Consider the following 13,130-nt stretch of genomic DNA (forward strand, 5'->3'; position numbering starts at 1 on the left):
TCATCTGAGACATTGCTTTTTATACATATTGCATAATATTTACAAGATATACATAGGTTCAGGTAGCGCTAATCAGTAAAAACACAAGAACAAAAAACATTTTCTCACCTTGCCCATACATCCAACCCTGGGGCCGTATTCACAACGTGTCTTATCTTAGTATTACTAAAAGTTCCTAGCAATAAGTTTCCTCTGAAGAGCTATTCACAAAGCTGCTGAGAGCATCTTTTACTGAGGGATTGAGACGACTCCTAAGCTAAGAGAAGGGGCTGGTTTGGCTGAATGACATCATGTTTCTGAATTAATTTGCTCAGTGTGTCTACAGTAATTGGTTAACAGGTGACCGGTCTGTGTCAGTGAATGTAAAAGTTAACTAATCAAATATTAAATTATGTCAAATTAGATTAAAATAAAATTATATAAAAGTTTGAAATAAATAAGATTAAATCAAACATTACATATATATATATTACATCTGTACATTACAGATCAAATTGTATCAAATTAAATATTATATATAATATAAAAATTACAATATAAAGTTAAATAACAATGAATTTACAATTTAACAACTTTTAATTATTATTAATTACATTTAGATATTACATTTTAACAATAAAATTAACTCAAATAAAAAAAATATTAAATAAAAATGTAATAAATAAAACAATTCGTTATTTTTTGAAATTTTAATTACATTTAAGATTAAATAATACATTAATTAATTAATTAAAATATATATATATATATATATATATATATATATATAGATAGATAGATAGATAGATAGATAGATTAAAGATTTTCAAAAACTCTCTCCAACATCTCTCCAACTTAAGACCCACCTTTAAGAAATTGTTGCATCCTGCTAGTAGCTGGACACACTGTGTTTATGGAGTATTGAGTGCCTATCTGTATCACCAAAATGCTAATATGGTTGTCTTGTTCTGTGTCTTTCAGAACCTCAGAAATCATACTAAACTGCAAGTACTGGTCATATGATGTTCTTTCTTTCTTTCTTTCTTTCTTTCTTTCTTTCTTTCTTTCTTTCTTTCTTTCCCTCACTTCCTCCTATGTCTCTTCCTTTGACCCTGACCCTGATATTGACTGACTGCACCATCAAGCCCCTGAAACAGCAGAGCTCAACTTTCGTTATGTCGAAACCATCTGTGTATGTGTTTGCCATCCATTCTCTGAAGGAGGTAGTGAATCTCAAGAGATGTGAACCACACACACATGCTGCCGCCTCATCACCCAAGGTTCACTCCTGGGACCCTTCCATGTGAGTCATCCATGCAGTCTGCCTGTGGTGGGTTAGGAGGTGTCTCGAGAGAGGTATGACACACACACACACACACACACACACACACACGGGCTCCCAGGAGTAAAGGTTGGAGGAGACAAGGTGACACCATGTCTCTCTGATACCTGGTTTCTGTCAGAGTTTGGTGACAACTGGTCACACACACACACACACACACACACACACACACACACACACACATATGTAAATACACACAGATGAGCATGCACAAACGTGCAGGCTTGACACATCTGCCCACACACATACAAACACATAAATGTGCAGATGAACTCAGGTAATACATATGCATATAAATACAAATACATAAATGCAGGAATATGCACACAAAGGCTCACACATGCAGGCACCCAAATCCCACTGTTCACACATTCATTTAAGCCACTCTACGACCTTACAGGGCAGACTGAAGTAGTCCCTGCAGTGACCAGTCACCTACTTCAATGACAGAGAAAGTGGTGTCTCACACTGTGGCACTTTCCACATGAAGGTCACATGCCACATGTCATGAGCACTTTAATATGCATGTGCCACATGAAGTGTGTAGTGCTGTTAACACTCAGAATGACAGCGAGAGTATTATTCTTTTGTCAGCAGCCTGATCCTTTTACACCCTGCTACAATCTGTACATTATGCCCCTGTGTCACTCTTTTAGGATAAAAGCTTAAATAAAATAATTTGCAGCTATATGTACATTAAATTACTTGACATTGTAATTAGAGGTAATTGTGCTGAAAATGTTTCAATCCAATATGGCTCACATATACTGGAGTTGGACACAATATCATTAACACTCATACAAACGAATGCAAGACAACTTGCAATAAATTACAAACTATTATTGTTTTTTCTTTTAAAAGAATGTTTTAGAAAATAAAGGTAAGTATGAATAATTTAATGTACCATTTCCTTTGGAGCAGACTAACAGATCATCTTAAATATTAGTTATTGTGTACATGTGTGGGCACTGTTGACATGCTGTATTGAATACATCACTAAGCCACTCTGGTTCCATCTCTTTATATAGAGTCAGAAATATAGATTATATCTACAAAATATCTATCTTTACACATGCCTTTGAAGCTGACAGTGTTGCTATGCAACACGTACATTTTTGGGCAATAAAATAACGCTGCTAGAAATGAAAACTAATTAACACTTTAAAAGACACATTGATGCTGAAACTTTGTTTCAGACTTCTAGAAAAATCAAATCATCATTAAATATTCTGCAGTGCCTTTGCACATATTCTCTCAAAGTAAAGAATCAATTCAACTGATATGATGTGACCTCATAACATTGTGCAAATATAAGAAATATTTGTAAATGCAGGGATCATGCATATTGGTTTGTCACACATGTTCCTGCTGAATGTGTGTGTGTGTTCCACTTAATCAGTACCTTGGTAGTTTAACCCTGCCTGTATTTGCTCTTCGCCACAGAAACAACCTTGAAATGCGACAGATGTTCAAATTCACCTTGCTGAACTTGACAAATCAAAGCTAGACCACTAATAATGAGCTCTTGTCAGTTGAGAAAGAGGAGAGATTGTGGCGGTAAAATAAGTATACACACACACACACACACACACACACACACACACACACACACACACAAACACACACACACACACACACATACACACACACACACCACCACCAATCATTAACAGCTAAGCTAGGGTCATACTTTGCAGCTGCTCTTTCTGGATAAGATAAGACTTGAATTGACTACTGAGAGTGTGTCTGTGTGTGTGTGTACTTATGTCTGCATCTTTGTCTGTATCTGTGCCTGAAAACACCTGTTTAAACAAAGCTTTAGAAATACGACTGAATAAATACATTTCATATATACAGTAACCAGCCATCTGTCTGTTATAGGGTTGTAAAAGACTGTGTCGTGAACATTTACTTTGATGACAGTAAAAATATAATAAATCAAAGGGCTTCATTTTATGTACTGTAGTTTAGTGTGGGCCCTATTGTCATAATGTTTTCATGGATGTGAGTGTTTTTTCCCCCGTGTGCGCCTGTTTGGAGTTTTCATATGTCGCTACTCGCCACAGTGGAAGAAGGGGCGCAGTAGAGGGTTATCCAGTAGTAGTCCATTGCAATTTTGGTGTCAGTGCTTTGCGTCCACCCAGTCAACAGTGTACTTAGCACAGAATACCTGTGGCTTTTTTTTTTTTAATGGTGGAGGTACGTCTACATACACCTTTCCAAAATCACATGAGCCCCTTTTATTCTTGTTTTGCTCATATGTTTCACCTTCAATATAGTATCTTCAACCAGTAGACACCTCTAACTGCACAGAAGCCATTTAAAAAAAAAAAAAATCCAATTATGGAAGTCATTCCATGAAGGCAGAGTTAAGACTTTTGATTCTCACCTGCATCTCTAATCCACCACAGCCTTCATATACGAATGCCCTCTCTTTCCGCTGATTTAATCCGTTACAGCCGCTGAAGGAGGCAGGTATGTGGTCCATCTGCAGCCTCTAATTTGAGTGGCATGCATTGTCAATGTGTGATTATACATAACAGATCCATTGGTTATCTCAATTAACTTTTGCACAACCAACATCAAGCTGTTGCAAAGGAGATTTCTGTGTATATGCACATAAGAATAGGTAGGTTACTGTATATCTTGTTATTCCACGCAGCCTGCCAGCTAATGGAGTGAAAATTATCAGGAGTGTCCTAGAGGGTGACATGCTTGGACTGCATGGGGACACAGAGTTCTTTCAGTTCCATGAACAATCCTAAAACAAATAAAACCGCTCTCACTTTACATCACTTACACCCCTCAAGACATTCCTTTCCCACCATTGTATTCTCGATAAGTGTGTCTATTTCTTTTTAACAGTCTGACCGAGGTAGCACCTGAAGCATCATGTTTTTAATTGCAATAGAGGCCGACCTGTGGCTGTGATGAACAGCATGATGTGGTAGTTAATATCTCATCATATCTTAAAAGCAGTTCTTTTCACCACACAGTGTTTTCTTTTCTGTCTTTCTTGCATTTGCATTTATTTTTTATATTTGACTTAGGTCTGAATTGTTCAGGTCAACATCTTTTGTAATGGATCAGCAAGTTATGATTCAAAGTTCTAGCAGGCTAAACTCTAAGCAGGGTTTGTGACAGCCGGTCAATATACAGCTTCATCAATATTTAATATGGGAAGATTTTAAGTTTTCATGAAACTGACTGGATGTACTCTGAGTGGGTGGCTGACCATATGGTGTCAGTGTTCTGAATAACAGATGACCTCAGATCAGATTTATCTTGAGAGGGAGACGGGTAGGGAAAAGAAAGAGAGATGGGGGGTGCTTTGGCAACACTGTTCATCTAACATTCATGCCAATAAAGCAAACTGAGCTAAACTGATGAGAGAGAGAGAGAGGCAGAGAGCAGAGGACCGAATGAGAGACGGGTGAGAAGAGAGAGCGCAGACAGAAAGAAGAGGGAAAGATAGTGAGAGAGAAAAGAGAGGGAGTGAGACTTGACACACTCTCAGACCAAACCAAAATTTAATATTCACTCGAGGAAAAACTGACACTTCCATGGGAGCAGCAAAATATGTCAGAGCACGTTACAGCCTGAGGGAAAACCAGTGGAACAGCACATGAAACTGTACTGAGCTCTTTCAAAATTCTCTTCCTCTTTTTGATATGATCTCTTTTCTTTTATAGTCACTCACCATTATCCTTACTTTTTCCTGTTAATCTACGTCACATCTTATCATTTACATTCTTTTATACTTTATCCTTTAATGATTAGTTAGAACTTGCACAGTGCAGTATAGTCTTCGTGTAGTGTTGTAATGTGCAAACCATTTCTTCACTTATTTTCTTACATGTTGTAAATCTTGTACAACATGCTTTGGCACAAGTGAACGTAATTATGGTCATTCTAACAAAGCACTTTTCTGCTAAGAAAAGTAGTTATTGAACTAAAGTACAGGGAGGGAGAGAGTAGTGAGGGAGAGAGTGAGAAAGAGAGAGTGAGGACAGACAAAGACGAGGGGGGGGGGGGGGGGGGGCACCCAAAAGAACACCTGTTGAGATTAGGGTTGGCACGCGACCCACTCCAACTCGCGTGGCAGCTGCACCTCACTGGAACAATGGCAGTAAAAGAGAGAGACAGAGAAAGCGAGAGGAAAGTTTGAATGCACTACTTATCCTTTCAGGTCATGTGTGTGTGTGTCTGTGTGTGTGTGGCATACTAATGTGTACACTGAGAGAGGGAGGGAGAGACAGAGAAGTGTGGGCAGCCAAGAAAAAGACATGTATTCAAGTTAACTATGAAGCCAAAACTAGGTGAAAGGTCTTATTTATCTTTGGGTTGTAGAATAGAGTACGTAGAATAGAATAGAGCATAGGACACCTGCTCAAGGTACTGAATAAGGTGTTAGCTTAACAAGGCCGCCAGCTGTCACTCCAGGTGCACTGAGTTCCCAAGAGTTTGTCAGGGGAGAGAAAAAACAAAACATGAAGATGTACTATATTTGAACATTCTAGACAGGGGTTGTGTGGTGATTCATATTGAGTACATACTGACATTAACACATCCTCCATTTGGATGTTTTTGCTTTGTACAGTATCTTTTTAAACCTTAGTGTATGATTGAAAGTACTCTTTCCTGAAGGCTAAGTCGAGTTCCATCAAGGTATCGCCGCTTCCATAGCGTAGACTTACATGCTATAATGTTTGCCTGCAGTTCCTTATTAAAATGGCCATGAGGAGCGGTGTGAGTGTATGAGTTAACATTCTTATTTCCATTGCAGTTCTGCTCCATGAACACACAAATTGGAGCCCAATTACCCATTGCTTTACTTGGATGCACTGCACATATGAGGCCATATTGAATATAATTGTACCCAGTGAAATGCATCCAGTAACGTTGGTGACTGTACTTTCATACTAATTTCCCAGTGGTGAGTCGAGTCACCTCTGACTCTTCTTTCTTTTAGATACAGAACACCTGCCCATCTCTTTTGCTCTCTCTCTGACTTTCTTTCCATTCCACACACACACACACACACACACACAGACCTACTTTTATTTTCATTTCCAATTGATTTCATATTTTGATGGCATTTTCATGAGCAGGAACATGCTCTTGTGGAAGCTGAAATCATTACAGTGGTGACTGAGTTCAAACGGAGCTGATTTTATCGACTGCAAAGTGCTTTAATCGTCCTTTACTTCACTGTCTGTTCTACCATGCCACAGTCATGGCATTCACATACTTTACTGTAACTTGCACGCGCGCCCGCACACACACACACACACACACACACACACACTGCACAACGGCATCGCTTGGATGCCTCTCTATCGCACAGAGACATTATGTAATTCACCCCTGGTAACTGTTCTGGATGCTCGGTCTGATCTGTGCCACCTTCCCTAAATTCTCTAACACAGCCGAGCTGAATCCTGTCCGGCTCTGCGACGCCATCTAGCGACCACCCAACACCGCCCTGTAGTATACTGACTACAACTGTGTGTCTGCTTGTATCCCTCTTTTCTCCTTTCATTTTTTTTGGCTTGTTACTGATTGAAAAGTCTACTCGTTATTTTGCTAAGGAAACTGGGTGCACCCCGAGAAACAAAAAAATGGTAACGGCTGATGTCTACTCTATAAAGGTGTGTGTTTATTACCAAAAGCAAAAAGTTGAAAAAAATTGAGTATTTGTATTGGCAACGATTATGATAACTGGGATAGTGTAACTTTGACGTTTCAGGTTAACAGGGTTGCGATTTTACATATGCCTATTTTTTCTATTTTATTTTATTGTAAAACTGACAAAAAAGGTAAGGTACACAACTTATATCTTGTTTTGTAGTAAATTGGATATAATTTCCTCCGTGCGTAAAAGGGATACCGTGTGCGCAAACGCGCAGTGCCATGCGTTCTTCTGTCTCCTGGTCTTGTTTGTGTCACTTCACAGAAAACTGCACCCGATGTCAGTTTAGAGGTGTGCGGATGTGTGTGCTCGCACAGGCAGTTTGCACACACCGCCGCTCGCTGCTATGCCTCCCTCGCTTTTCTCTGTCTGGTGTGCTGGAGAGGGTTGGTTCGGTGTGTGTTACGTGACAAAAGACCGCCCAACCCCGCCTCTGGGAGAGAGAGAGCGAGAGAGAGAGAGAGAGAGAGAGAGAGAGGGAGAGAGAGAGGTGAAACCGCAGAGCATATACAGCTTGGCTCGGAGTCTTTTCTCACACCGGCTTAACGACCATGATGTGTCCAAGAGACATTTCCCTGTTTGTGAAGCGCTCAGTGAGCGAGGCTCAACTGTTGAACGTGGTCTTGTTTAACAACGTGTCGGTGATACAGGACCTCTGTGAGCGACCACCTGTGGGCACACAACCACCAATTAAAAACTATTATCAATTAGCAAAAGTCTCCCCTTTTCTATAAGTGATCACTTTTTAAAACATGCACTGCATCAGATAAACATCATATTGTGTCAGCCTTGAAAGGTGGACCTTTCAGGTTTTACTCTCCACAACAGCTTCGGTATGTTGTAAACATTAGGTAATGCATAACTACATCAGCTGCATTGCGCTGGCTTTGACTCCAGATTCTCCCAATTCAGTATTATAGGTGCGCACCATTCATAACACCAACACAGTCTGCACCAGAAAGGGAGATTAATATTACAGGGTATGTTTCTTTTATTCAGTATTACCCAGGCAACACAGTGGTACAAATTATACTCAGTGCTCAAGTTTCCATATGGTAAAGTATACTTAGCTTCCCATATAGCTATGTGGTAATTGTACACACATGGGATGGTGGTAAGCGAGTAGAAAAGGGGGTTCCATAACATAAGCCAGTGTCTCTTTAAAAAAAATTGAAGTTTCTTGTTGTATTCTGGAATGAGGTCAGACACGAGGCTCCTCATTGCACGCGCTGATTATTATTAGATTCCATTTTTGGCCAATCAGCGCGGAGGGGGGCGTGAGTTTGGCGCAGAAGCAGGGTAGCGACAGCGTCCGATTGGTGGATTTTTATCGCCGTTGTATCTCCGGGAAGGGATAAATGCAAGCAAGGGGGCCGGGACTGGAGGGCTGCTTGAAACTCGACTGCAGGTCTACAGATGGGAGGCGGACAGTGTAACTCGCTCTAGCTTTCTTTTTTTCCTCCCCAGCATGCATGGTTTTTGTTTCTAGGAGAGGGGAGAGAGCTGATGCAGAGAAAAGCACTTACCTTACACACTGTACTTGGGAGCCCTTTGTAAGTGCCCGAGTGCACAGTGTGGCACTCAGTCTGCGCTCTGCAGCTGCATAGACTTGTTCAGTCACCACACGGCTGAATTGATTTTATAACACAGAAGGAAGAGACTGAGAGACAGATAACAGGGTACTCAGTGGAGAGTGGGCTGTACTGTCCGTGCTGTTTTAACGCCTCCAAAACCTGGAAATTAAACTTTTTTTATACACATCTAGCCTTTTTAAGGCTACACTGGACTGAACTGTTATCGACTTAACTGCACATCTCAGGAGTGAATTATTTTGTGCGCTTTTTTACTGAGCTCAAACTGCGAAGAGGGGGAGAAAAGAGCTGAGTTTGCTTTAAAGTGAATCGGAGGACCGCGGAGAGAGGGAGAGAGAAAGTACTCCGCTCTCCCTCTGTGTGCAGGCTGTAACTGGGCAGCATGGTGCAGAAAATGAGCCACACAGAGAGCACCGCCGAGGCGCTGTCCTTCTTCGCCGGGGATTCGAGCTCCGACTCCGGGGCGTGCATGGATCTGGACCCGGCCGCCTCGCCTCTCTCCCCGGGCTCCACAGCGTCTTCGACCGCAGGGGACAAGCTGGGAGAGAACCCGGCATGGTGTAAAACTCCCAGCGGCCACATCAAGAGACCCATGAACGCGTTCATGGTGTGGTCACAGATAGAGAGGAGGAAGATCATGGAGCAGTCTCCGGACATGCACAACGCCGAGATCTCCAAGAGGCTGGGGAAGCGGTGGAAGCTGCTCAGAGACAGCGACAAGATCCCCTTCATCAGAGAGGCGGAGCGGCTCAGGCTCAAGCACATGGCGGACTATCCCGACTACAAGTACCGGCCGAGGAAGAAGGTAAAATCGAGCGCCTCCAAGCCTGGCAGTAACGGAGACAAGGGGGAGAAACTCAACAGTAGCTCTAACAACACCAGCACTAAGACGTCCTCATCTTCGAGGAAGAATGGATCCAAATCACCCAGCAGCAGCAAACCCCACAAATCACTTTTCGGGAGCAGCAACAGTAGCACCAAAGCATCACCGTTTGCCTCTGAGCACCCTTCAGAGCACCATCACAACTCTCTCTACAAGTCGAAATCTGTCTCCTCAGTAGCCAAGCAGATACCGGATGGCAAGAAGCCCAAGCGGGTGTACGTCTTCGGGAGCAGCGGGGCCAACTTGAGCGTCAGCCCCGCGTCCTCCGTTGTGGTCCCGGCTAGCCCGACGCTCAGCAGCTCGGCGGAGTCCAGCGACCCGCTCAGCCTGTACGAGGACGCGGCCAGCAGCGGCAGGGAGGAGGGAGCCGACTCCCCCGGCAGCAGCGGCAACCTGGGCGGGTCTTCGGAGCGCCACGGCGGGCACACATACAGCAGTCGGCGGGCTTCCTCGCCTACTCCCTCCGGCTCTCACTCCTCCGCCTCGTCCCACTCGTCCTCTTCCTCGGAGGACGAGGAGTTTGAGGACGACTTGCTCGACATTAACCCGAGCCCCAGCTTCGATAGCATGTCGCTGGGGAGCTTTGGCTCCTCTGTGCTGGACAGGGACTTGGATTTGAACTTTGAATCCGGCTCCGGGGGCTCCCACTTCGAGTTCCCCGACTACTGCACGCCCGAAGTCAGCGAGATGATCTCCGGGGACTGGCTGGAGTCCACCATCTCCAACCTGGTGTTCACATACTGAGAGAGCAAGAAACGACAGGTAAATGTCCTGCGAGCGAAAATATGACCACAAACAGAAACAGGAGTTCCTGGTGCAGTGGGCGTAGTAGTTTGTGTTATGAATACACCAGACTAGTAAAAACCCACTGAAACTAGCCCCCGTCCCTTCTCGTCCTTATAGGCAAGAGCTGCAAATCCTTGGAAAGCTAAACTTTAAAGCGAATAACTTGCTTTTTGTACTTTTCTTCGGATGCGTGGACTGGGGACTTGGCTCAACCACAGAAGTGGAGGAAGTGCAAACACGAGAAGGAGCGACTGGCCGTGTTTCCTGACAGTGAAACGCTCAGTCCTGAACTGTCTTTGAACTGAACAACTTAACTGTGATTGATTTGCACGTTATGCGGTCCGCCGTTCACTTAATCAATGTTGTTGCTGATTTAAAAAAAAAAGGGGACATTTCACAACTTTTTACCAATCGCCAAGTGAACTTCACCACTAAAAAGGTACAGAAATAGGACTGTCGTGCGACATTTTTATTGTGGTGTGTCACCGAGAGGGATTTTTAATGAAAACCGAGGTGGGTTGATGTTTTTTAAAAGTCGACTATTTTCTCAAAAAGCAAAAAACATGTTAAGCATGATAGCCTACTTTGTTCCTATCTTGTGCTGAGATTTCCTGTGAGACTGTCGAGCAGTTTGAAAACTAGTATTAGGGTTATTTAAATGGGTAGGTGGCGCTCGCTTTCGGTTCTTCTCTTTAACAAAAAAAGGACATTGAAATAATCACCAGCTGTTGTAATTTTTCAAACTTCAGGACTCAAACGCAACTTCAAATCTGTGCTGAACTTTATACACGTGTTCTCTTCGATTCAGGACCAAAATTCTTTCATTTCAGAAGATAGTTATAGAGAAATCCTCACCGATTCTTTTTCATCCTCTGAGCTTTGTTTTGTACATGTATTCAGATGCCATTTTATATGGGATGTTGTATTTATATACTGGGCCAAGCATTTTTGACTTGATCATTTTTTTATTTCTTGTATACATGATCTAGTCCTGTTTTTTTTGTTTTTGTTTTTCTTACACGGTTGTTTGTCAGTGCGTCTGTCTGTCACATTTCCTTCTCAGGCGAAGGGCTAGAGTTTTAAAAACACAACTTTTGATTTCATTTTATATTTAAATGTACACACTTTTTGGACACTTAAAAGAGAGGAAACAGTTTGATTATTTTCTCAGTGTATTTTTGTACAAATCTATATAGAAAATGGGGGAGTCAACAATCGGTGTGTGTAGCCTACTAATACAGCTGTGTTGGATTTCCTAATTTTTAGTACCCCGGCAGGCTGGTTTTTATGCTGCCTTCAAGTGCTCGTGGTAAACTCGTACTTATGATTTTTATTTTTATTGCCTGTTCAAATGCTTTTGTAAAAACAGCCAGCAAAACAGACCTTATATCACTGTGGTGCCTATTGTTTAATTTTAGAAATTAAAGGCACCAAGCTACTTTTTACTTAAGTGACCGAACAGAGGAGATAATAAGAATCAGGTGTGAAATTGGTGTTTTAATTGACTAATTTGGCGAACTTTCTTTGACTTTTACCAGCAAACACTGACAAGACTTCTTTGATGTCCATTCCCTAAACATCCCCTGTTGTCAGTACAGGCATGAGATACTTAACCACCCACTTACAAGGATGCAAATGCGATTTTCCCGATAGCACTTGAAAGCAGCACCAGTCTTTGTATCAGCCTACCTTCTACGTTTACAGTGCCAGTCTGCAGGCTTCTTAAAGACACAGGAATGCATAATTTCTATAGGCTTTGCCTGTGGACCATGTGGGTTTAACAGCATCACTATCTTGAGCAGCCACTTGCTTTTGCATTTCCCATCCAATATCTTGCCTATGACAACAAATGAGGAGATTGTAGCTTTAAATTTGACTTATTTCTTGATGTTTTCATTAATTGATGTCAAATTTGCCAAATCAACCACTGGATTGAACAGGCTATCAATACAACAAGCAAACAACGAGGATGATGACATCAAGCATATTCAAATTTCTGACTTGAGTTCCGCAACACCTACTTGTACTGCGTTTCTCATTGTATTTGAATATATAATCTTTTCTACTTGTCGGCTAACTATTAGCTAATAATTGTTTTAGTATCTTTATGGCATGGTGAATAGCATTTGTATTTCAGATTCAGGTTATTAGCTGTTGTGTTTTTCAGAAAAAAATGAAAAAATGAGGAAAAACGATGAAACGTGAACTCGATCTTTGTATATTTGACTGTAACATAAAGCAAAAAGATTGTGTGTTTATGTACGTTGTTGCTATCGAGGACAGGCACTGTCTAGAACTGCTATCTTTTACACATCCTTACTTACTTTTAAGGTGGTCAGTTCAGGACTCTTTTTTTTTTTTATATATATATGAAAGCATTTTTAAATATATTGACTTTATTTTTCATCCATCCTGTGCAATATGCTGTGTAGAATTATCATTTATTGTCTCTAATCATGCCATAAACAAAGGAACCACCCTTTTTTTGAGACTCAGAGAAAGGGGGGGGGGGGGGGGGACTCATGCCAGCTAAATTGTGTCCATTCACTGCCTGTCAGATTGTTGATATAAACTTGTGTACAGAACTTTTTCAAGGAAGGAAATAAATATCAGCTGGAACTGAAACTCTACAACTCTTTTCTTGATTCTTGAACTTTTTATCTCTCTGACTTTCAGCAGTAGGCAAAATGTTTGTGTTCGATTCCGTCAATAAGAAAAAAATGGTCAATATCAACTCCTAATTATCATTACCAACTTTGTGCATTGATTAGTATGCCATTGCTTTCAAAAAAATGCAGAAGGAGAGTAAGAATTCAAAGAAAGAATACACAGGCCTATCAAAGCTATTTACTCATC

General features: G+C 41.6%; 1 protein-coding gene across 1 annotated transcript; it reads left to right on the forward strand.

Annotated features, from left to right (window-relative positions):
- Positions 1-8,614: 8,614 nt before the first annotated feature.
- Positions 8,615-12,899, forward strand: sox4b (SRY-box transcription factor 4b). The gene has a single exon (XM_070911800.1). It carries the CDS (start codon positions 8,988-8,990, stop codon positions 10,230-10,232), a length of 1,245 nt encoding a protein of 414 aa, XP_070767901.1. The 5' UTR covers positions 8,615-8,987; the 3' UTR covers positions 10,233-12,899.
- The last annotated feature ends 231 nt before the right edge of the window (positions 12,900-13,130 follow it).

The sequence above is a fragment of the Enoplosus armatus genome, chromosome 9 (genome assembly GCF_043641665.1).
Source record: "Enoplosus armatus isolate fEnoArm2 chromosome 9, fEnoArm2.hap1, whole genome shotgun sequence".
Taxonomy (NCBI): domain Eukaryota; kingdom Metazoa; phylum Chordata; class Actinopteri; order Centrarchiformes; family Enoplosidae; genus Enoplosus; species Enoplosus armatus.